Here is a 22,981-nt window from a genome sequence, read left to right as displayed (position 1 = left end):
CCATTTGGCTTCCCCGCCACCATATTCCTCCTCCCAGCTCAGACCCCGTGTCCCTCTTTTCCTCCCCAGCTCATCCCCCTGCTGCTGCTCACTGCATCCCTCCTCTCCCCATCCCTGCTCAGCCCCCTTGCCCTTGCTCACCACCAGGGTGAAGTGGGATGTGTGGAAGAGAGGAAGAGGACCAAGCAGGGAGTAGGGGAGGGATGCAGAGATGAGCAGGCTGAGCAGGGGAGGGGATGGGGCTGGGGGTGAAGTGGAGATGGAGTGTGGTCGGGGCCATGGGCAGGAGAGCTAGTTTTCCTGAAGGGAAGCTTCACCCGCCACCACTGGTTGTAAACTTCAGCCATCCCTTTCTGGGTGGTGGGGACCATTGACTGTTCTGCCCTGTGGCCTGGAATTGATTATACCAGTGTGGAAACCTTTTCAATTTTTGCAAGTATTTTGTGTAGACTTTTTTCTTATTATTTAAACGTACCTGCTGTACCTCTGCTAAACAGGAGGTCTGTATTCCTATGAATCATTAAGTAACCAAGCCTTGAGGCTAAGAATTCCCAGGTTAGGATGGAGAGTCAACCCAGCATCTTGAGAGAGAAGCTGGGAACGGATGGAAGGCTCATCGTCAGATAAACGGCAAGGCAAATCAGGTTAGGCAAATCAGCCCTGTGTGGAATATTGGAACTATTAATATGATTTTGGCTTTGTCTTGCTTGATCTTGTTTATCACCTTCAAAATCAGAGGCATTGGAGGAAGTGCACACAAAAGGCCCCTTGTCCACAGAACAAGTAAAGCATCTCCCCCACTGAGGGAGGGCCTATTAATACCCTCCCCCCCCCCCACACAAGCAAAATTGTTTGTAATTCCTGCTGGCAACATTGGCAAAGAGATCCACTTCTAGAATGCCACAAGTCAGAATAATGTGCTTGAGAGTCTGAAAGTCCAACTCCCATTTGTGATTCTGGGAGAACTGCCTGCTGAAATCATCACTTATAGCATTTTGTATTCCTAGGAGTTTAAACTACCAAGAGTAGGATGCAGTTGGTTATGCACCAACTTTGTAAATTTATCGCTTTGGACAAAGAGAAGGGCGCACGCATGCACGCACGCACACCCCCTTGATATAAAACATGCAGGCTACATTGTCTGTCATGATTTTTATGGATCTGTTCCTGTTTAAAGGCAGGAAATGGATACTGGCACCCGTGACTGCCCTCAGCTCTAGGAGGCTGAAGAGTAACTGTGTCACTTGGGCAGATCATTTGCCCTGAACGGTGTGGATCCCTAAATGCAGCCATCAGAAATGCATCTGTCGTTATGCTGACGGAAGGGGAAGGTTGGATGAATGGAACATCTATGCAGACATTGCCGGGGCCTTTCCACCAATTGAGAGTCTTGTACTTGATGAGGGACACTAACACCAGCTTTTTCAGGCTGTTTGTTCTGTTCTGAGCCAGCACTAACTAGAAGCAATGAAGGCATAACATGGCATGTTGAGTCACAAAGGTACAAGCTACTATGAGTCTGAGTAACTGAAGGCAATTTTTTGTTGATGTCTGTAGACTGATTTGAACTTTTGATATAAGGTTTGTTAATGTCATGAACTTGTCCATGAGAAGGTAAAAAGCTCTGACTGATACTGCATCTAGGGAGGCCCCTATGAACGCTATACTTTGCACCAGTCGCAAAATGGATTTCTTGATGCTCAGCTGTAGTCCTAATCTGTGGAACAAAGACATATATTTTGCAGTGAGAGCCTGGTAGAGTCTGATCCTAAAATGAAGTGTTGCAGATGAGTAGGACTCATAGCTGAATAGATCAAGACATTTTTGATCCTCATTGTAAGGAGTCAATTCTGTGTGGCATTGCCTGTCACATTCATTCATTACCTCCACAATCAGGGAGTTGAGTGCAGGATGCGGAAATAAAAATTCAGAATCCTTAGCTGGGACATAATATTTTTTAATCTGCATATTTGTATGTTGGTGGCATCATTAACAGGGTTTGCCGGATGGTCTTGGTGGGATTGGCTGGGCAACTCAAGCAGAGGGTGTCCATTGAAGAATATCCAGGAGCTTATGTGGTGACTTTCTGACTTCCTTTACAGAGATCTGTAAAGAGTCTGCAATGTGTTTCATTAAGTCCTGGAAGTGTCTGAAATCATCAGCTAGAGAATGTGTGGGAGGTATAACTGTCTCATCTAGAGAAGATGAAAAATATTTGTCTGTGGAGTAGCGTCCTCATCTGCCCTGTCCTCCTGCTCATCAAAAGTTTCCTGCACTTGAGGTAGTGGAGGAGGAATAGATGGTATAGGAGAATGTCTTCTTCTGTGGTCCCCATGAGAAAGACTAGGGGCTTGAGAGAATTCTTGTCAATATGCAGCTCAAGAATCCCAGTATGGCCGCTGAAGGACATAAAGCATTGGAGGTGGCATCCACTGGTGCTCAAACCAGTTTGTGGGGGCACAGGCTCATCTTAGATGTAATGTCTCTCTCCCCCCAAAAGTGTCAAGAGGGAAGTCCCTTGGGTGATGAGTAGGGGGATCCTGCACTGAGATATATGAGTCAGAGAACTTCTCCCTGTCCCGAAGGGGAGCCCTACCACTTCAAAAGGGATAGGAGAGACAAACGTTACTGGGAAAAAGTTCAATTTCTATGACTGTGTTTTTCTTGAAACCAGTATACATTTGGATACCATTAGTAAGGGAAACTCCAACTCATCTGAAACAAATACATTTTATTTCTTGATTCTTTCTAGCCCTGCATTTGAATGCTGAGCAGATGGAAGACTTTTGAGGGATATGTGTCTCCCCCAAGCAGTGGATACACCAGGAATGCCTGTTACTGACCAGAATAGCTTCCTGGCAAGAGAGGCACCGTTTGAAGCCTGGAGACCCTGGTATACACCAGAATGATGGGAACTGCAAAAGTAAAAAGCCCCTCAAGGGGGACAGGATTGTAAAAAACCCTTCTGTAAAATGAACTAAATATAAATTAAGTAAAATAAAGAAAAGGATAATTAAACTAAGAGCCAGTTTTGAATAGCAAGAGGGCATGCTAATGTTCTTTCTCAGGCTGAGAAGGAACTGAGGGCAGTTTGCCCACACAGTCCTATATATCCTCAGTGCAGGGCATGAGAATGTGTAGGGTGCATGCAGTGGTCAAACAGGCAATATTACCAAAAATATCTGACCAACGGTGCATGGGGTTTAGGCACACCTGAAGTGGAGCATGCATAGGGGACACTACTCAGAGAAGTGGTGTACATTATTGCCTCTGTGTGAAAGTGATCTAAAATAAAGTATTACACAAGTACAAGCAAATTTGCTGCAAAATGCACTTTTTTGGCAGATAGAAAGTGGACTGAGACTGCGGGAGTTCAGAAGGAAAGTGTGTTCACTATAAGGAAGAGAATGTTAAGAAACAGAGAGAAGACTGGCATCTACAGCACTGCAAACAGCAATAATCTATATTCAATAATCTATGTCCTTTTCACCACAGGAGACTAGAATTCTGGAGTCCACAATCTTGATATTATTACAGAATGGGTAAAATTCACCCAGGTCTGGTAGACCCATTCAAGATCCTCCATACACAACACATATGGCAGGATGAGTACGGTGAGTGGGAAGGCAGAATGATCGTGCAGGTGAGACAGTCATGGAGAAGCTATGTATTAATCTAAATAATGAAAAGTAATAATGGTATGACTATTGTGAAAGTGACCTGGTAAGTGGGGTAAACATGCTATATAACTATGGAAGGTTATTAGAATTTCCTGTCTGAATGTATTACTCTGACTTACTAGGGGACTATGTGAAGAGCAAACTGAAAAGACAATAATTCCAGATAAAGAGCTCCAAGCACATGCTTGGAAAACAAGCGGGTGAGATGTTATCTTCAGAGATTCTGTCTTCAATGAGCTGAAAACCTTGTTTGCCAGAAGACTAAAAGATGACCAAAGAGTTAAAAGGTCTTTCTGAGGGAGATAAGGGGAAATCATTTGTCAGAAGCTGTCTAGGCAGACAGGCTGACAGAGAGACTGACTCTGTGGAGGGAGTCTAAGCAGCAGAGCCTTTCCAGATCCAGGGAATGGTAAGCCTTAGAGAAAAGCTAGATATGTGTAGTCTGTTTAATTGTTTTTAAAAACATGTTTTCACTGAAATGCTTTTGTTTTAAATAAATAATAGTTTGCTTTAAAGAGGCTATTTGGTCATGGATTACCACTGTCATTGCCCCAGAGGGAACAAAGTTGCAGGATCTGGATATAAATCAGATTGCTGAGGTAAATCACTGTTGATACATGTCGATACTGCAACCCAAGGCCTACTCAGAGTGGAAAAATTGTGTGATTCCACCCCAAGAGACAGGTGACAGCTTGAGACCTTAGACCTAGAGGTGTCCTCAAAGAGACCAGGAGGGGTCAGAGATGCAGTCTGCCCAATAAATGTGACAGCACGTGTAGGGCCTCATGTCAGCTCTAAATGGGCCAATCCAGAGGAAGTTATTGGAGGCATATCAACAGAGTAACCACAGAACCTGTACTTATGCTGATCCACTGATCCAAATCCCCCAAGGAGGAGATGTAGAGTGACAGTAGTGCTATTCCAGCCATATTCTGCAATAGATAGTGCACTAAGGTTGTAATCTCCCCCATGGCCTGCCTGTGAGTTGGAGGGATGAATTTCAATTCCCTCCCATCTTAGCTTGTTTCCAACACAAATCCCAGTTACGGGGGCTTAATTCAGGGGGAAGAGAACTTTGCCTAATGTAACTAAGTACAGAAGGTACACATACACCTGTACAATGTGTACCACATAATATATGGACAAGCAGTTTTCATTCTGTTTGTTCAGTCACACATGGACTGTTAAGTGGGTTAAAGAGACACTGCCAATCTGAATAAAAAGATCATACCCCTTTCTAAACGTTTTCTACATTCTACACTTACAAGTAACACAGAAGATCATTAAAGTGACAAAAATAAGGGAAAATATTTTCTTTATTATTTTACTTGGTCTACTTTGTATAAATAGTCAGTGTCACTGTATAGTCACTTAGTTAAATGCTGCTCTCAGCCTCTCAGGGTATGTCCATACTGACAGCAGCAAAGTTGCCACCATCAGATCGACTTATCTGGATTGACTGAGCGGTCAGTGTAGACCCGCTCAATCGATCAGGAAGTTGACGCTGGTAATCCACCCCCTCAAGCGGTGTAGCACTGAGTTGACAGGAACACGGTTCCCGTCGGCACAGTGCAGTGAAGATGGCGTGCAGAAGGGAAGCATAGCAGTCGACGGAAGTTACGCAATTATTCTGCATAGTTTGCATAACTCCCATCGACTGCCGCTGAATTTCCTAGTAAGTGTAGACCAGGGCTCAGACATTTAACTTACTACTGATGAACCCATTCCTGAAATGGGTACTTCTTGAGCTGCTAAGTGCTCTTGCCTCTTGCTGAAGTCAAGACTTGAGGGCATTAAGAATACTGCAGGATCAGGCTCATACTTTAAGAATCTGAAGTACAGATCTGAGGTGTTTAGCACACTCCAAAATAAAATAAAAATAAGGCTCTTAAACAATACTCTTTCATGTAGTAGTCTGCACACTGCTTTATAAACCCCCTACTCACAGTATGTGAAGTTGTCCTTATCCCATGATTTATCATGGCAATAATATTTCTTCCTCTTTATTTAATTATTGAAAATATAAAGAGATAATACACAATTAAAATATCCTAATCACCACTGTTGTGGATGGTGGTGCAGATGAAACCATATAATGCAGAATCATAACAAAATTTTGGGGATCTCACAGATTCAATTATACTAAAATACTAGACAACATCTAAAGACCTGAGTAGAACCTTATTAATTTCTATACAGTAGTAACATTCTGAATTCTAGTTAGCTAGGAAAGCAGCAAAGTTTTTCTGTCTCTAAAATGATGTAAATATCCTGAATCCTATTTTTTGTAAATTCTACATTATTTTATTTGATCCCTTAAAATATCTATTAATACTTTATCTATAACTAACATGGCACTATTCCTTGTCTCTTTTGATTTAGTTTTACATACTTACATTTTCCCAATTGATTAAGCAGTCAACACTCTGTAAGGGACAAAATGCATCAAACTGCTTATAACACTGTCCATTCAAAGGATTCCAAAGGAAATATTCTTCATTTTCATGAGTTAATACATATGCCACTTTCCCCTACCAACAAAAAGTAGAGGTCATCAATTATATATAAACATACACAATTCCAATAAAAAAGTAAAACGAGCTTCCAATATTTCCTTTCCCTCAGCCTTTTACAAATAGTTTATTTTTCTTTTGTGAAAGGTGCCAAATTGACATCCCAACAGATTGTAGTCTTCTGTTTATTGAAAGAACAGGTGCAGCAAGGGCAAGTTTACCCAATGCTGCCTCATTAACATTTCTCTATCTTGCAAAAATAGGGCCTAATCTTGCAAGCCCTTACTCACACAGATAATCACTTTGATTTCAAATATGAATGCAATGACTGGATTAGAAGAGACTGAAAAAATGGGGCCGTTTAAAGAGGAGATGAATAAGAGGACATATTAGAGATATGTAAAATAACAAATGTAATACAGAATGTAATGGGTGGGCTACAATTTAACTTTTCTCATCACAAGAATAAGGGGACATTCAGTGAAAATGAAAGGTGACAAATTTAAAACTGATGAAATAAATACTTTTACCTAACATGTAATTAATCTATGGAACTCATTGTCACCGGTGTCATTGAGGCCAAGAGCCTAGTAGGATTCTCAAAGGATTAAATATTTACTCCGACGATGAAATCATGCACACTGTAAACCAACCTCTAACTAATGGGGAGCTAGAAAGAAGTGTCCCTGAAAGCAAACTATTCCATAGCAGTTCACAATGGAGTTTCTTGCACCTTCCTCTTAGCAAGTGGTACTGGCCACCGTGGAAGACAGGATGCAGGACTACAGGCACCATTGGTCTGATACGGCATGGCAATTCTGATGTTTCCAATATATTTTTCTTGATCTGATACTGACTGCATATTTTATTCTCTTTAGCACATTACATTGTTTATGCTGTTGTGGGGGATGAAACCAATGAAGATTTACACATTTTAAAAATTATGGCACTTACTTCTAACATAGATGTTCCCAACAGCACCCATGCTTTTTTCCCAAAATATAGAAGATAGTTACACAGAAGCACTGCATGCTCTTCTTTATTTCCAACAGCCAAATTGATGCAATGCTAAATGCAAAATGGTAAAGAATAAGCTATTTACTACAAATTCTACGCTGTACAGTTTGGAAGCCAAAGGGGTTGCCAATGATAGCACAGCTCTTCAGAAAGCTGTTGTATTGGTGAAAAAGGGACACTGAGACATAACACAGACATACCTGGAATCTGGAAATTTTGGAGACAGCCTTGCCTTGCCTCCTCTGAAAACTCCCCTACTCCCAACCTACTCACTGAGTGAGGATTTCTCAGGAAATCCATATGATTCAGCTTGTAAAGTTTCCTGAGAACTCATTCCCTTTTTATGGATTTGACTGTGATAGAGGATGACATAAGCCTTAGGCTACGGCTACACTGACAGCGGCAACATCGACTTCTCTGGATCGATTGAGTGGTCAGTGAAGACCTGCTCAGTCGATCCAGAAATCGACGTACTAAGACCACCTTCACAAGTGGTGTAGCAGTGCAGTGCAGTGAAGAGGGTGTGCAGAAGAAGAGCAGAGAAGTCAACGGGAGTTACGCAAGTTTTGTGCGTAGCTTGCGTAACTCGCGTTGATTGCCGCCGAATCCCAGAGGTATGTGTAGACAGGGTCTGAGTCTATGGTTGGCAAGCTGTCAAAATTTGGCTTTTTGCTCTGTAAACAAAAATATTTTTCATGCAGAATTGTAATGTAGTTGGAATTGATTACTTCAATACCCTAGTAAGTCACATGCATCTATTATTTAATATGTGATTATTACCTCTGATGTCACCCAAACATCAATATCAGCATTTTCATCCAATGTATCTGATATACAAGGAATTAAAGACACAAATCGAGAAATAAGATCCTATAAAATGAAATAGCAATATATGTAAACACCAAGGCACACGTCATAAATACCTACTGACTAGATCTCAATTTTTGATTATTCAAGAATATAAAATATAAAACTACAGTTAATCTAAATTTTCATTATTCAAAAATATAAAACTACAGTTAATCTGAGTTTCTTCAAAAATTACTAATGTAATAATATGAGCTTCTATAGCAGCAATAGAGAAAAAAATATAAATTATAATAGTTATTCAGGAACGTCAAAGACTAATTTCAGCCGTTCTGAATGTTCTTACTGAATGATAGAAAATAAACTCAGACTTACAAAAGTTGCATTAGGATCATCAAGATACATATCTAGTAGCAGCTGTGGTGGATTTAGTGCCCTAATATATTTTGTTACTAAAATATTTCTTCCTTCATTGTTAAAAACAGAGGTTATTATTCTTCTTTTGGGAAATTTTGCCTTGCAACTTTTTTAAAAACGCATGCTCTTTGCAAAAGTGTTTCATTTTCATGATCTGCAAACTAGAATCATAATCATAATTACAGTTACAACATTAATATTTCTAATGTCCAAGATTGACTATAACATATAAAATAGCCAAAAAGAATTACCATTTGCATTAAGAAATAAATTCCCCTACTCTGCAAGTTTTCATTTTGATGATGCATATTAATTAGACAAGTATAAATGCCAACCTTATCTGATTCTGAATCATTTTCAGCAGAAGATAGCTGAGGTTCAATCGTCGCAAAGACGGTTAAAAAGGTATATTCTTTTAAATTCTGTCCACAGTGCTCTTCTTTAGGAGACACATAGGTTTTACTCCAAGTGTATCCAAGCAAAACTGGTGGCGTATTTACTTGAAATGTACCACAGATCTGTGAACATATCTAGATGATTTTATTAGGTAAAACAAACAAACAAACTACAGTACAAGAGATGTTATATCACAATATAAAGGCCATAGTGATCCAAATGATATCATGTGCAATAAAAGGAAATAAATGTAATTTTTACGCTCACTTCACAGGGATTCCACTCACTAGCTTCTGGGTAAGGGCACAAACCCTTAAATTTTATTAGTTAGGACTACTGACTATTTAATTACAAAAATCTCAGTCTTAAGCTTACAAAACATTGGGCTGCTCACAAGCAGTAGAACCTGTTTCAACAGGTAAGGCACACAGGTAAGGATAGAAGGAAGGGTAAAAAAAACAGCAAAAGGGTGAAGATCTCCTAGGAACCATGTGTAGGACTGGCTTAGCTGTTCTGAGCAGCTCCAAGTTAAGACATGATATGCCTGATCAGGTAGCTGCTGAACAAACCCGAACAAGTAACTGCTGAAACAGCTAACTATCGTGAATAAATAAGGGAATCAGAAACTAACTAGACTAATTATTGTGGGTACCTTTATAATAAACAAAGTAAGTAGTAACAACCTGAACTAATAAGCTTGCCTTACACTATCTGCAAAGCAATTGGTCTTTACATGCAAGAAGTATAGATGGGTATAAACTGTGTGGTGCATGACTTGAATTGGAATTGTTGTATCACCCTGTAGCTAAACCCCGTGTCTGGACCTGGCCAGCATGGGCAAAGAGCTGTTACATGCCTAATAAAGTAACTTGAGTGACAAGCTGGAGTTTGGGTTTTTTGGATCCCACAGAATTGGATGAAGTGTTCTCCCAGAAATGAACAAGGTGTTCTGGATAAGCCAAGTGAAAAAGTCTCTGAGGGAATCCCAACATTACTGAGTCTCTGGATGAGAGTTGTGTAGTGTACTCTAAACAACAGCAGGAAGCTTTCCAGATCTATCCACAGTTTATATCTTTCCCAGCTGATGGGCAGGAAGTCAGGTGCTTCTAAAATAGGTAGGGTCATGTAGTTACTCTGTCTTTCCTCTCTAAGTCACTAGCCTGGCATTTTCAAACAGTCCTTATTTTCCTTGGGTCACCAAAAGAGTCTACAGCTTGAATAAGATGAGCTGAGTGCTCTGGCTGAATCCTCCATTCTCCTTAGAACTTCCTGCGTGTCTCTCGCAAACTTCAGTGCAGTTTCCCCTCAGCCTTTTGCTCCCTCTCACCCTGTGAAAAAGCTAGTTTCTGAACAGGTAGCCTTTCACCAGTGCTCCCATTAGAAGATTTTGGGAGATGTTTTTGTCTTAGAATTGCTATTGTAAATTGGATTATAATTTTGATCCCCCCTGGACTATGCAGGGAAAGATTAGTCATGCTCACAAACAAATGGTAAAACCCACAGGAGTTACATAATAATAAAAATTTATTCTTTCTAATGTATGAGGATAACCACTATCGACAATGTAAACATTTTAAAATCTTTCTTTTACTAAAAAGAAAAGCTCTAAGGGGTTTGAGTTGATACTACAGACTTTTTAAAAATGTTTTTATGATAATTACCTTTGATTGTTCCAGAAGAGCGGAGAAAGGAAAAGTAACTGATCCAAACCAGTTCTTTCTTATATAGGAGTGACCACTGCAACCCACAAGACAAGTATCCTATTGAAATTCATAGTACAGATTAGCTGTAGTTAAATGTGTGTGTGTATGTTGGCAGACACTGATTCTATAACCTTTGAAAGCTTACCAGTATATATACATATATATATCTTTATTTTTATATATATGTTTTCAGTTGTGGCTGTGGCAACAAAAGGCAATCAATACCAAGCTGAACAGACTCAACAAGGTGTTCATAGAATCAGTAAGCTGCTCATAAAAAACTGAATCTGATCAACAGATACATCCATATTTTCACAAAGTGAAATGCTTTCACAATAAAATCCAGAGGCTTTTTTAAACTTTCCCATTAGCAGTGAAGCTAGAAGACTCATGGGCTCAATCCACAGCTATGCCCAGTTTAAACTCAGAACAGCTGAGCAGAACAGGGAAGAAAGCTCCACTCCCTCAATGCTGCACCGAAATGGCTACTGGCATACTTTAGAGCAGCCTAAGGACTGCTCTAAATTATGCTGGCAGTAGCAGTCTATGGAGAATGAGGATGGAGATCAGGCAGAGTGCTTTGTGGTATGCCCAACTCCACCTCCTTCCATGCCTAGAGTGTTCCTTTCCCAATCCCTATAAAGAAAGCAGGGGAATAGGCAGTGCAATAGGGGAAGGATTCCCCTGTGTCAACTGCTGTTTGAATAGACTGGGGAATAATGATGTGGGTGTAGAGGAGGTGGTTGCAGTCATCAAGACTGAAAATTATGAGGGCTTTGACAAGAGTTTCAGCTGAGCAGACAGAAAGAAAAGATCAGATCTTGGAAATGTTATAAGAGAAGAAGTGCTAGGATTTTGACACAGCCTAGAAATATGGTGAAGGGAAAGGAGAGAGATAAAAATGATGCTCAGTTTGTGGGACACTAATTCTCTGCTTCATTTCCAGTGTCTTTATACTCTTCCTCCCAGCATTCAACACTCTCCCTCCAGCACTTCATTTCATAAGATAAATATATTAAACAGATAAGTAGATGATTTAGTCAGCTAGTTTCTTGTATGTGACACAGAAGAAGTGGGTATAATTTTCTTAAATTATTACAGTTTTACAAATCTATAGGTCACTGAGGCCTTAAGCTTGCACGCAAATATTCTAGTGCCTCTGTGCTACTGAAATCAGTGGTATGCACACCAATACAGGGGGCCACATTAACACAACTATTTACAGGAATATGGCCAGTGTTTGAGGTAACAAGAAAGCAATCAGAAAGCTAGCAGTGTGACTGATTTGTTCTTATATATAGTACATCTGACAGTTAAATGTTTTCTTATTAGCAATTCCATTCTGGATGACAAAACTGACTATGATAATAAAATCTGGAGCACTGGGTCACGATACAGGAAATGGCTAAAATAATTTCACTATGACAAAAAAAAATTATTGCTAACTGCTAACAAAAACCAGATATATCTTATTATCAAGAATATATAAACCAATTATTTATATCAGAGGTCCTATTTTCTAAACTATGCTGCGTGACTCAGGAATCCACCCAAATTTTATTGCTTTCAAAGGCAACAATAAAGAGAAAATTTTGCAAGAGCAGGAAGTTCTACAGAAAATCTCCACAAGAAATGTGCCATAATGTGTAAGACATATTCACTTCTATTAGAGAAAAAGTTTAAGTAGTCATTACATCAGAAATTTCGGCATGTGTCTTGTCTTAATAAAACAATCCATGATAACCATTACACTGTTGATGAAAAATGTATGTGCCGCATAAAAATAATTTTGTAATGTAGGAGAATTGGAGAAGATTCAGAAAAGAGCCACAAGAATAATACAAACTCAGGAAAACCTGACTTCTAGTGAGAAACTTAAGAAGCTCAATTTATTTAGCTTATTAAAGAGAAAGTTAAGACATTATTCATTGGTGTAATGTAAAAATATAAGTGGATAAACTAACAAACTACACTCCATATTACCCAAATGAGACGTGGTAAACTCCATTTACCCATTTACCCGTGTCATGAGTTGATCACAGCCTATAAGTACCTGAACAGAGAGGATATCTGATACTAGTGGGGTCTTTAACCTAGGAGACAGAAGTATAACAAGAGCCAATGGCTGGAAATTGAAGCCAGAGAAATTCCATCTGGAAATATGGTGAAAAAAATGTAATAGTGAAAGTAATTAGCCATTGGAACGATTTACCAAGGGATGTGTTGGATTCCCCTTCACTTGAGGTCTAAAACAAAATCTTAAGTCTCTCTAAAATATACACTATAGTTCAAACAGAAGTTATGGCTTTTGGTATGCAGGAGGCCAGCCTAGGGTAAGGCTAGTCAAAATATTTTCATCAAAAACTATCATCAACTAAACAAAATTTTCCACACAAGTGTCTGTTTTCCATGGAAATTTTGACTTTTTCTTGAGTAACTGAACACTCAGAAACATAAAAATTTCTGCTGAAAGAGAAAAATTTTAATTTAGAAATATCGATACAATACCTCATAGAAGTTGTAGTTCAATTGTCTCATGTCTCCATTCTCCTCTATGGGTTGAGTTCTCCAGACTACATCTCCCATAATCCATCACAGTTGGAGTCTCCTATGATGCACTGTGATAGTTCAACAAAGGGGCCCACAATGAGTTGTGGGAGATGTAGTCTGGGCAGCAAGGCCAGTCTGGGCAGCAAGGCCAGCGCTCAGAGGAGAATGGAGGACTGAGGCACCCGAACTACAAATCCCATGAGGCATCACAATGGCATTTCTGAATCAAAATGTTCAGTTTTCAACTCTTCACCAAAACCTCACTTTTTTTCTTTTCAGAAAATAAAAACATTTTCCCCATCCAGCTATAGTTTAGATGATGTTATAACGGACCCTTCTTGTCCTTAAAGTCTATTAACAAGATTCCATGAGCCTTTACAAATGCCTCACAGGATTTAGCTGAAATGGCAATAGTGGTTGGCTCTGACATTTCTAGTATGCTTTTAATTAAAGTAAAAACTAAATGTATTCAGAACTGCAAAAACAATAGTATATATAGCTTCTTTCATTAAGGAAAGGAGTTGAGATATGTACATGGTTATAGTTTTAAAACTTCACAAAAATTTAATAAAAAATCAGTCATGATTTATACCATTTACCTCATGTTTTTCCACCCTAACTTCATCAAAAATGTTGATATATATATTGTCTTTTATTTTAGACAGTCCTGAAAAGCTATAATCATGTCCTGGTGATCTGCAATTAAGAACAGAATCTTTTAGTTTTAATCAGATATTGTATATCAGAGAGCTTTATCATTTTTAAAAAAAACCAAGATAATCAATGTTGGCAGTAATTTACTCTAAATATTACAGAACCATTAACATTTTTAAAGAAGGAAAACTAAATCGGTATATTCACCACTAAAAAACAAAGAGCAAATTTCATACTAGTTTAACTCCGCTGACCTTGAAGGAGCTGCTCACTAGAGATGAATTTAACCCAACATTTTTTTTCTCTAATTACTGTGTCAATAGGTGTTTAGTCACATAAATTGTGCCAGATCCTCAGTTTGGTATAAACTGCTGTATTTCCACTGACTTTTGTCTCATATTTACTAAACTATGTTTAGTAAACGCTCCACAATTTCACATATTTCAGAGCACCAACTGAATGAATGCTCACATAAATGAATGGAAGATTCAGAGGCAGATTCTCAGTTCTTCCAAATGGGAAACGGGTGTCTTTAAACCGCCTTTGCACACCTCCCTAATTCTGGTCCTCAGCTCCCAGGGTTGCTCTAATTGTTTGTAGCAGTCTTTATGGTTGTTACATTGACACAAAACAGAGCAACTACAGTGCAATGCATTCCAGCAACATTCCTAATATTGGGTCCACTCCATCGCATACCCTACCCATGACATATGCCCTACATTGGGAGGAGAACGGGGAAGTTTGAGAGCCATTATTTCAACTCGGTTCAAATAGACTAAATGGCCATTGGATTGTTATAACTTTTAGTCACTACTGACTTAGCTGGTTTCAAAACACAGCCTAGACATGAAAATAAAAAGATAGTTGCTAACCTTTCATAACTGTTGTTCTTCAAGGTGTTTTGCTCATGTCCATTCCATGTTAGATGTGTGTGTGCCACATGCACCAGTGTCGAAGATCTTTTCCCTCAGTGGTATCTGGAGGGCCAGCTTTAGCTCCCTTTGCAGTGGCATGTGTATGTGCCGGTATAAGGGACGCCACCAGCCCCCCTCCCTCTCAGTTCCCTCTTGCCAGAACTCCAACACAGGGGAAGGAGAGTGGGTCATGGAATGTACATGAGCAACACATCTCGAAGAACAAAAGTTACGAAAGCTTACTCACCATCTTTTCTTCTTCAAGTGCTTGCTCATGTTCATTCCATGTTAGATGACTCACAAGCAATGCCACCTCTGGAGGTGGGCTAGGAGATCATGGATGTGCTGATTGCAACACTATTCTGCAAAAGCCAGCATTGCCCCAGGCGTGTGGAGGGATGGCATAGTGGGACGTGAAGATGTGAACAGAGGACTACATTGTGGCTCACTCGTGGCCTGACCTGCAAATCCTGTGGTTGCTGCTGAGATGATCTGCCAGTGTGTTCTTAACCTGCCCAGTTGCTCAGCCTGAAGTGCTTCCTGGAGGCCAATGGAGTATATAGGCCTAAGGAGCAAAGCGTGGCCCCAGAGTCCTTCAAACCATGCAGCCTGGCATCCATTTGATCAGAAAACTGGGCTGCACTGTCAAAGGGGACGTCCTGGATAGACTACTGAACCTCAGTGGACAGGCAGGATGATTGGAGTCACGAGGCCCTTCTCATTAGATAACCAACGCCACTGTCCTGGCCGCCGAGTTGGCCGCATCGGAGACTGCCCGGAGAGAGGCTCGGGCTACTGACTTACCCTCCTCCAATACAATCACAAATTCCTGTCTGGACTTTTAAGGCAGGGAGTCAGCGAATTTGGCCATTGAGTGCCTTATATTATAGTTATATCACCCCAGCAAAGCTTGCTGGTTCGATATGCGCAGCTGCAGGGTAGCAGTCACATAAATCTTTCTGCCAAAAAGGTCAAGCTTCTTTGCGTCCTTATTTTTGGGGGTTGAGCTTGACTGTCCCTGCCTGTCCCTTTCGTTGGCGGCCGACACCACCAATGATCCCAGAGATGGCTGAGAGTACAAATATTGGAACCCTTTAGCAAGCATATAAAATTTTTTCTTGGTGCGCTTGGATGTAGGGGGCAGAGAGGAAGGGGTTTGCCATAAGGCCTTGACAAGTTTCACAACCTCCTCATGGATTGGAAGCCCTAGAAAGGGATGCTGCTGCCAAGATATCAAACAGCGCATTTATGGGGTCCTTCAGCTCCTCTGTCTCCAAGCCTAAATTTGTGGCTACTCTCTTGAGCAGCTCTTGGTGTGCTCTGAAATCATCTTGTGTGTCTGTGGTGGAGGGTCCCACTACCGCCTCATCAGGCAATGATGATGATGAGGCAGGTAAGGGTGGAGTAAATGACTCTTCCTCTCCAGCAGTAGTCTCTTCTAGGACTACCACTGTAGCCTCCACAGCTTGGTTCTGCTCCTCTTCCAGGTCCGGGGGCGGGTGCAATACTGTCACCAATCTTCTCTCAGATTCTCCAGAGAGTGATTGCTGGATCTGTGACCCTAAGGCAGATGGGAACCCCCATGGTTTCCATAACTGCCATGGTCTGGGTCACTGCTCTGGTGGCCATAAGCCTGGTAGGTTTCCATGGGGAAACCTGAACACATGGCTGGGTTCACTTGGCCCCTACGCAAGGCAATCTCCTCCCTTCCACGTCTGAAGGGTCCTCTTCTGGTAACCATAGTGGTGCCAACCTCGTCTGCACCACTCGACTGTACCGGGAGGTATGGCATATCAGTTCCGGGGAGTGGTACTGGGACTCTGCAGATTGGTGCCGAGCATCCGGACACCAGTGATGGTAATCTGGCGATCAGTAGTGGCACTCTGGAGACTGATGACGTGGCTCTGGGGATTGGTACCAAGACTCTGGGGACTGGCGTTGTGGCTCCAGGGATTGATACCAGGAGTCTGACGATTGGTACTGGGCACCGGCTGTCTGTGGCAGTTCTCCAGGGACCAGTGACAGGGTCCTGGCAACCACTGTCAAGTTTGTCAGTGACCGACATGGGGTTGGGGAGCAACATCACAGCATTGGGGATTGCTGCGGGGGTTCCATCGGGGGCTTGCCCTTGGACAGACCCACATCTGGCTGCACCGGCACAGGATCCCAGTGTGGAGGTCTCTCTTCCCAAACAGTGGGCAGCACAGGGAGAGAGAGCAGGTCCTTAGCTGCTTGAAAAACCTCGGGCATGGACGGACCACGAGGTGCCAGGTACCCCTACCACTTCCAGGAGTCAGAGGCAGGTCGCGGATAGGACTGGGAGTTCCAAGGGGTGAGGCTGTAGCCAAGCCAAGTTCTGATGAAGATGAGCAGCCTGGTGCAGGTCTTGGCTCATCCCCCACTCCCTTTCTGTCCTTCTCTGGGGCCGAGGAGTGCCCTCTTCCAATGCGCAACTTCTTATGCCTTTTCTTCAGCACTGGGGATGGTGACCAGTGCAGGACGAACTCAATAACAGAAGGGCACTTTGAGTCAATACTGATGTGCTGAGCACTGAGTCTGAATGGACCGGCACAGAGGCCAGTCTGAGAACTGACTACATCAGGAGCACTCTCAGTCTGCTGTCCTGGTCTTTCTTAGTGTGCGATCTGAAGTTCCTACAGATCCTGCACTTATCCCGGATGTGTGTCTCACCCAGGCACTTTAGATAGCTCTGGTGGGGATAATTCATGGGCATGGGCTTCTTACAAAAGCACATGGTTTGAGGCCCAGGGAATGGGGCATATCCCGTTCCTGGGGCTACGTCCCTCACAGGAATAAAACTAAAACTATCACTAAAACTACAAACTCTAACTAACTAACTTATCTAACACAGTTATATACACTAATGCTAAAGGGGAAACCATTGGTAGTAATGCTTCTGAGGCAAGGGACGTTCCAGCACCGTCACAGGTGGTAAGAAGGAACTGAGAGTGGGAGCCAATGGCGCCTTTTATACTGGTGCATACGCACACCACTGCAGAGCGACCCTATGGGAAAAAATCACCGGCACTGGTGCATGTGGTGCACACACACCTAACATGGAACGGACATGAGCAAGCAGTCAAAGAAGAACAATATATCCTATTTATAATGTCCTAAACCATCAGTTCTTAGCCTCAGGATCATAAGTATGTCCAAGAGCGTTGCAGGCCACCTCCTTTTCTTTATGACTAAATGGGAGGGTAGTCCTGAAATGTTTTTCTGTTGAAATACTGGGTCATGGTATGGAAAAGATTGAACACCATTATCCTAAACAAGTGATTTTCAACCTGTAGTCCGCAGACCCCAAGAAGGTCTGCAGACTATGTCTAAGATTTCTAAAGGGATCTGCATCTCTATTTTAAATTTTGTAGGGGTCCACAAATGAAAACAGTTGAAAACCACTGCCCTCAACCATCCAATCCTCCTACTTTGTCTCTAACTCTTATACAAAGATACAGAAAAGCAAATGAGTTCAGAAGGCCAGATGAAAAACTTTAAAATACTTTTTAAACAAAATATAAACACCTAACCATGGGAAACTTTGACTCTCACTGAAGAGCTCAAATACTTTTATTTTCTTGTACATTTTTCATGGAGAAGGATGTGACCAACTTACATAAAATCCACTTGAAGTTCTTCATTCCAGCATGGATGAGATCCATCTGCAGTGCTAGTTCGATAAACTGTGTGCTGGAAAGAAACTTCTACAAATGGATGCACAGTCACCTAAAACACAAAAATTACACACTTTATTAGACTTTAATTATACTGTTTTATTTTATTTCCACATCATCTCATAGAACCATAAAAATGTAGGGACCTCAAGATGTCATCAAGTCCAGCCCACTGTGCTGAAGCAGGACCAAGTAAACCTAGACTATCTATTACTGATGTTTGTCTAACCTGTTCTTAAAAACCTCCACAACCTCCTTGGCAGCCTCTTTCAGACTTAACTACTCTTTTAAATTTTCCCTAATATCTAACCTAAATCTCCCTTGCTGCAGATTAAGCCAATAACTTCTTGACCTACCTTTATAACAGCTCTTACCATATTTGCAGACAGTTATCAGATCCCCCCTCAGTCTTCTTTTCTCAAGACTAAGCATGGCCCATTTTTTTAAACTTTCCTCATAGGTCAGGTTTTCTAAACCTTTTCTCATTTTTGTTGCTCTCTGGACTCTCTCCAATTCATGCAATCTTTCATGAAGTGTGGCACCCAGAATTGGACACAGCACTCCAGCTGAGGCCTCATCAGGGCTGATGAGAGCAGACAATTACCTCCCTTGTCTTACATACAATACTCCTGTTAATACACCCCAGAGTGATATTAGCCTTTTTCACAACTGCATTACATTGTTGGCTCACATTCAATCTGTGATCCACTGTAACCCCCAGATTCTTTTCAGCAATACCACCAGTTAGCCAGTTATTCCCCATGTTGTAGTTGTACATTTGATTTTTTCTTCCTAAGTGTAGTACATAGCACTTGTCTTTGTTGAATTTCATCTTGTTGATTTCATATCATATATGTCTTGACACCAATGCTATATATGAGTTTGGAAGGATCAGATTTTTATTGATAAATGTCGGTAAATGTTGATTTCACCACACATACACAAACCAATGAAAAACATTTCTATCAATAATAATTAAAATTTACAGGTAGGCAAAGTGAACAAAATGCTGCTTGAGAACTTATTAGAGTTTGGTTTAAGGATACTTACTTTGTATATTTTGACACGATGCTAACAATGTGGGTTTTAACAATTATAAAACCTTAATATTTTGACAGTGTCTACTGTCATTAAATAATTATTGTCTGACCTCTGCCCCTCATACTTTCACACAGTTGTTAAAATTTAAACAGTGAAATTTTTAAAAAAAATAATTAAAACCCATAATTTTGCAGAGGTGTGAAAATTTAAATCAATAAAAATAGAAAAAATACTTAAAATAAATATCAACATTATCTGTCAAAATAACCAAAAAAAAAAAAATTAAAATTGAGCTCTGTGAAGCCTAGCTATATAGCAGACAGAGGCTAGGAGGGCAGCAAAAAGGGAGACTGTGGTTACCTGTAAGGCAAGTAACAACTAGGAAGATTTTAGTCATTAAAACCCAGTTCAGCTCCCTGCTGAAGAACACATGGAAATTAACTAGCTTATTTACTCAGTACATTACTGACTGATAAATGATACCTCTGGTCAAGTGCTATTTATTTTTAGATAACAGTTGCTCAGTACATATAACGATACCTTCATGAAAGGCGACCGTTATTTCTAGAATTTATATTAAGATATGATTTCAACATTTATGATATATTAACACTTACAGGTTATTAGAATTAGGTTCTACAAGACTGGAGTTAAATCCAGTGTATTTATGAACTTTGTCGTCCCCCCCCCCATGTGTCTGGCAGATCTTCTATTCTGGACGTGGGGTAAGGATTAGGTTGCGTGATAGCATTCAGCTTCCTATAATCCACAAAAAACCCCATGGTTTTGTCCTTTTTGGGTATCATAACATAAGGGGATGCCCATGGACTTTTACACCTAGTAATTACTTGCATGGCTAATATGCTTTTTACCTCCTCCTGAATCTGCTTCTGCATCTTTTCTTTGGCTCTGTATGGCAGATGGGCAAGGACCGAAGGTTTAGATGGAGTGCAGTAGTATGTCAATCAGTCCTGATTGGCTGGAGAATGTCTGCCTGTGGTACCCCTCCCCCCACCTCAATAGCCTCTAGCTGCAATTCCTCTTCACTCTCTGTAATCATATCAACCAAAGGCATAGACCAACTCTCTTCCTCAGAATAGCAAATCATGTTTACAACTACCTTCCTCTCCTGGTAGGCCTTCAGTCTATTAATAGGCACCATTTGCACATCCCCCCTGCCATGGCGTCTCTTTACATTGTATGTGACTTCATTAGTTCTCTCCACTACCTCATAAGGTCTATTCCATATATTTTGCATCTTGTTCTTTTTCATAGGATCTAGCATGAGCACCATATTTCCAATTTCAAATGCCCTTTCCTCAGTATGCCCATCATATCAAGCCTTCTGAACTCCCTGACTTCTCTTAAGGTTCTGCTGAACCAGACTCATCATGCCTTGCAAGCTCTTTTTAAACTGTGACACATACTCCACCACTGGCTGTTCTCTCACCTCTACATTACCCTCCCAGGAATCACGAATCAGATCCAGGGGTCCCCGACCTTCCTCCCATAAAGCAGCTCAAAAGGAGCAAACCTTGTAGATTTTTGGGGTACACTCCTGTATGCATACAGCAAATAAGGCAACAAGACATCCCAGTTATTCTGGCGTCTGTTTACATACATCTTCAGCATAGCCTTCAATGTTCTATTAAATTTTTCTCCCAAACCACTGGTTTCTGGATGGTAAGGAGCAGCTTTTAGATGACTTATTCCACACATTTCCCATAGCTGCTTAAATACAACTGACATAAAATTGGCATCACGGTCTGACAAGATTTCCTTGGGAAAACCCACTCTGCTAAAAATAGTAAAGAGAGCTGTGGCCACTGTCTCAGCCTCAACATTAGATAAAGCTACAGCCTCAGGATACCTAGTGGCAAAATTCATTAACTTCAGAATATACTTCTTTCCATTTCTGGAAGGTTTAGGGAGTGGCCCCACAATATCCACAGACACTCTGGCAAACGCCTCGCCAATAATGGGCAAAGTCTGTAAGGGTACTTTTTGGGACCCTCCAAACTCTTGCACTTTTGACACAAATCACAGCTTCTGCAATAATCCCTCACCGTATCATACATGTAAGGCCAACTGAAGTTTTGCTTCAGCCTGTCACAAGTTTTTTTTATGCCCAGATGTCCTGCAAAGGAACCATAATGAGCCAACTTTAATAACTCACTTCTATATCCCTCAGGTACCACAAGCTGCTTGAAGTTTCTATTATGAGGCTGCTTTTTCTCTGTAGAGGGTTCTCTGTATAACAAGCTTTCATGCATGAAAAACCTTCCTGTTCCTTCTGCTGGGGCTAGGTTTTGGGCATCCATTCAGGTCCTCTCCAAAGAAACATCCTCTTGTTGAGCCCTAAAAGAATCCTTCTGAATTTCACTTAAATTCAGAGCCATTTCAGGCACATCCAACCCAATTTCAGCTGGCATCATCCAAGGGGAGTCCTCTGTCTGTTCACAGATTCTCTTATCATCACCAGATAGGGTATCATCAAGGACCATATTTTCCTTGCAATCTGGTGATGACATTGACACTACTATTAATAACTACAATATCATTCCCTATTAAAACATCTGCCGGAAGAAGCTTTTGAACTCCAACCACCATGTAAAGGCACCTTTACCCTATACTCAGAAAGTGCCACCAAGTCCACACTCTGATCTGGCAAATAATCCTCCTTCTGGACTAATTCCTTTTAAACTAAGGCAGAATCCCTCCATCCAGTACACACAATCCCATTGACCCTGCCATTCTTTATTAACTCCTCATTGCCCCTCCATGTTTCTGCCCTCACATAGTTAATGAGGCAACCCTCATCACCCCCCCAGGGATTACTAAAGTGGTAGAATTAACATCTGCTATGTTTGTTTCCGGACACAAGGTGGTGGGGTCAACATTTATTTGGCCAGCCTCTGTACTTAAAGTGACAGCATTCGAATTGATTGTGGGCTGGGGAGGTCGCTGGCCTTGGAGCATTCCTGTCCCTACAGTTTGGACAATTTGGCTTTATATGGCCAACAAGTCCAGCATGTAGCAGGTTTTCCCCCTGGGGTTTTAAATTCTGATTTTATATTTTCCCCCTGGGTTTTAAATTCTGGGTTTGTATAACACTTCCTAGCCAAGTTGGGGCTAGTCTTATTCCTGAACCCATCCTCCCTCTTAACCTATGATGAATAGAGTATTGCTTTTCCCCTGAGGCCTATGCCTTTCATCATTCCTATTCTCTATGAAAGCATCAGCAATTTGTGCCACCTCCAAAAATGGGACTAGGGTTTTTATAAAGCACAGCTTCCCTGATATGATGGGGTGCTATTTCCAGGCGCTGTTCCTTAGCAAATAAATCAATAACTCTAGCCTTCGCCCCCTCAATCCACTTTTTCAGATACACAAGCAGTTTATGAGCAGTTTCATCATAGGTAACATTATCAGACAGCTTAACATTTCTACAATTTAGCCTATAAGACTCAGGAGTAATTTTAAACCTTTGCAATAGAGCTTCTTTAAACTTTACATAATCTAACGCATCATCTAACTCCATTTCATTAAATACCTACCTGGTCCTTCCAGTCAGTCTGGTGTGGAGAACAGGAA

At 41.1% G+C, this 22,981-nt stretch overlaps 1 protein-coding gene across 1 annotated transcript in view; it reads right to left on the bottom strand.

The window, feature by feature from the left end:
• The window catches only part of CC2D2B (coiled-coil and C2 domain containing 2B), a 112,201-nt gene that overhangs the window by 12,851 nt on the left and 76,369 nt on the right, over positions 1-22,981 (bottom strand). Inside the window, 9 exon segments of the mRNA XM_067552887.1 lie at positions 6,077-6,211; positions 7,148-7,261; positions 7,991-8,080; positions 8,393-8,541; positions 8,544-8,595; positions 8,770-8,952; positions 10,492-10,590; positions 13,683-13,779; positions 18,289-18,398. Coding sequence (XP_067408988.1) covers positions 6,077-6,211; positions 7,148-7,261; positions 7,991-8,080; positions 8,393-8,541; positions 8,544-8,595; positions 8,770-8,952; positions 10,492-10,590; positions 13,683-13,779; positions 18,289-18,398 — 1,029 coding nt within the window.

Source organism: Emydura macquarii, unplaced genomic scaffold, assembly GCF_026122565.2.
Source record: "Emydura macquarii macquarii isolate MOO-44397 ecotype Brisbane River unplaced genomic scaffold, CSIRO-AGI_Emac_v2 contig_1390, whole genome shotgun sequence".
NCBI lineage: Eukaryota > Metazoa > Chordata > Testudines > Chelidae > Emydura > Emydura macquarii.
The sequence above is the reverse complement of the archived record's forward strand: the minus strand, read 5'-3'. Positions and strand labels throughout refer to the sequence as shown.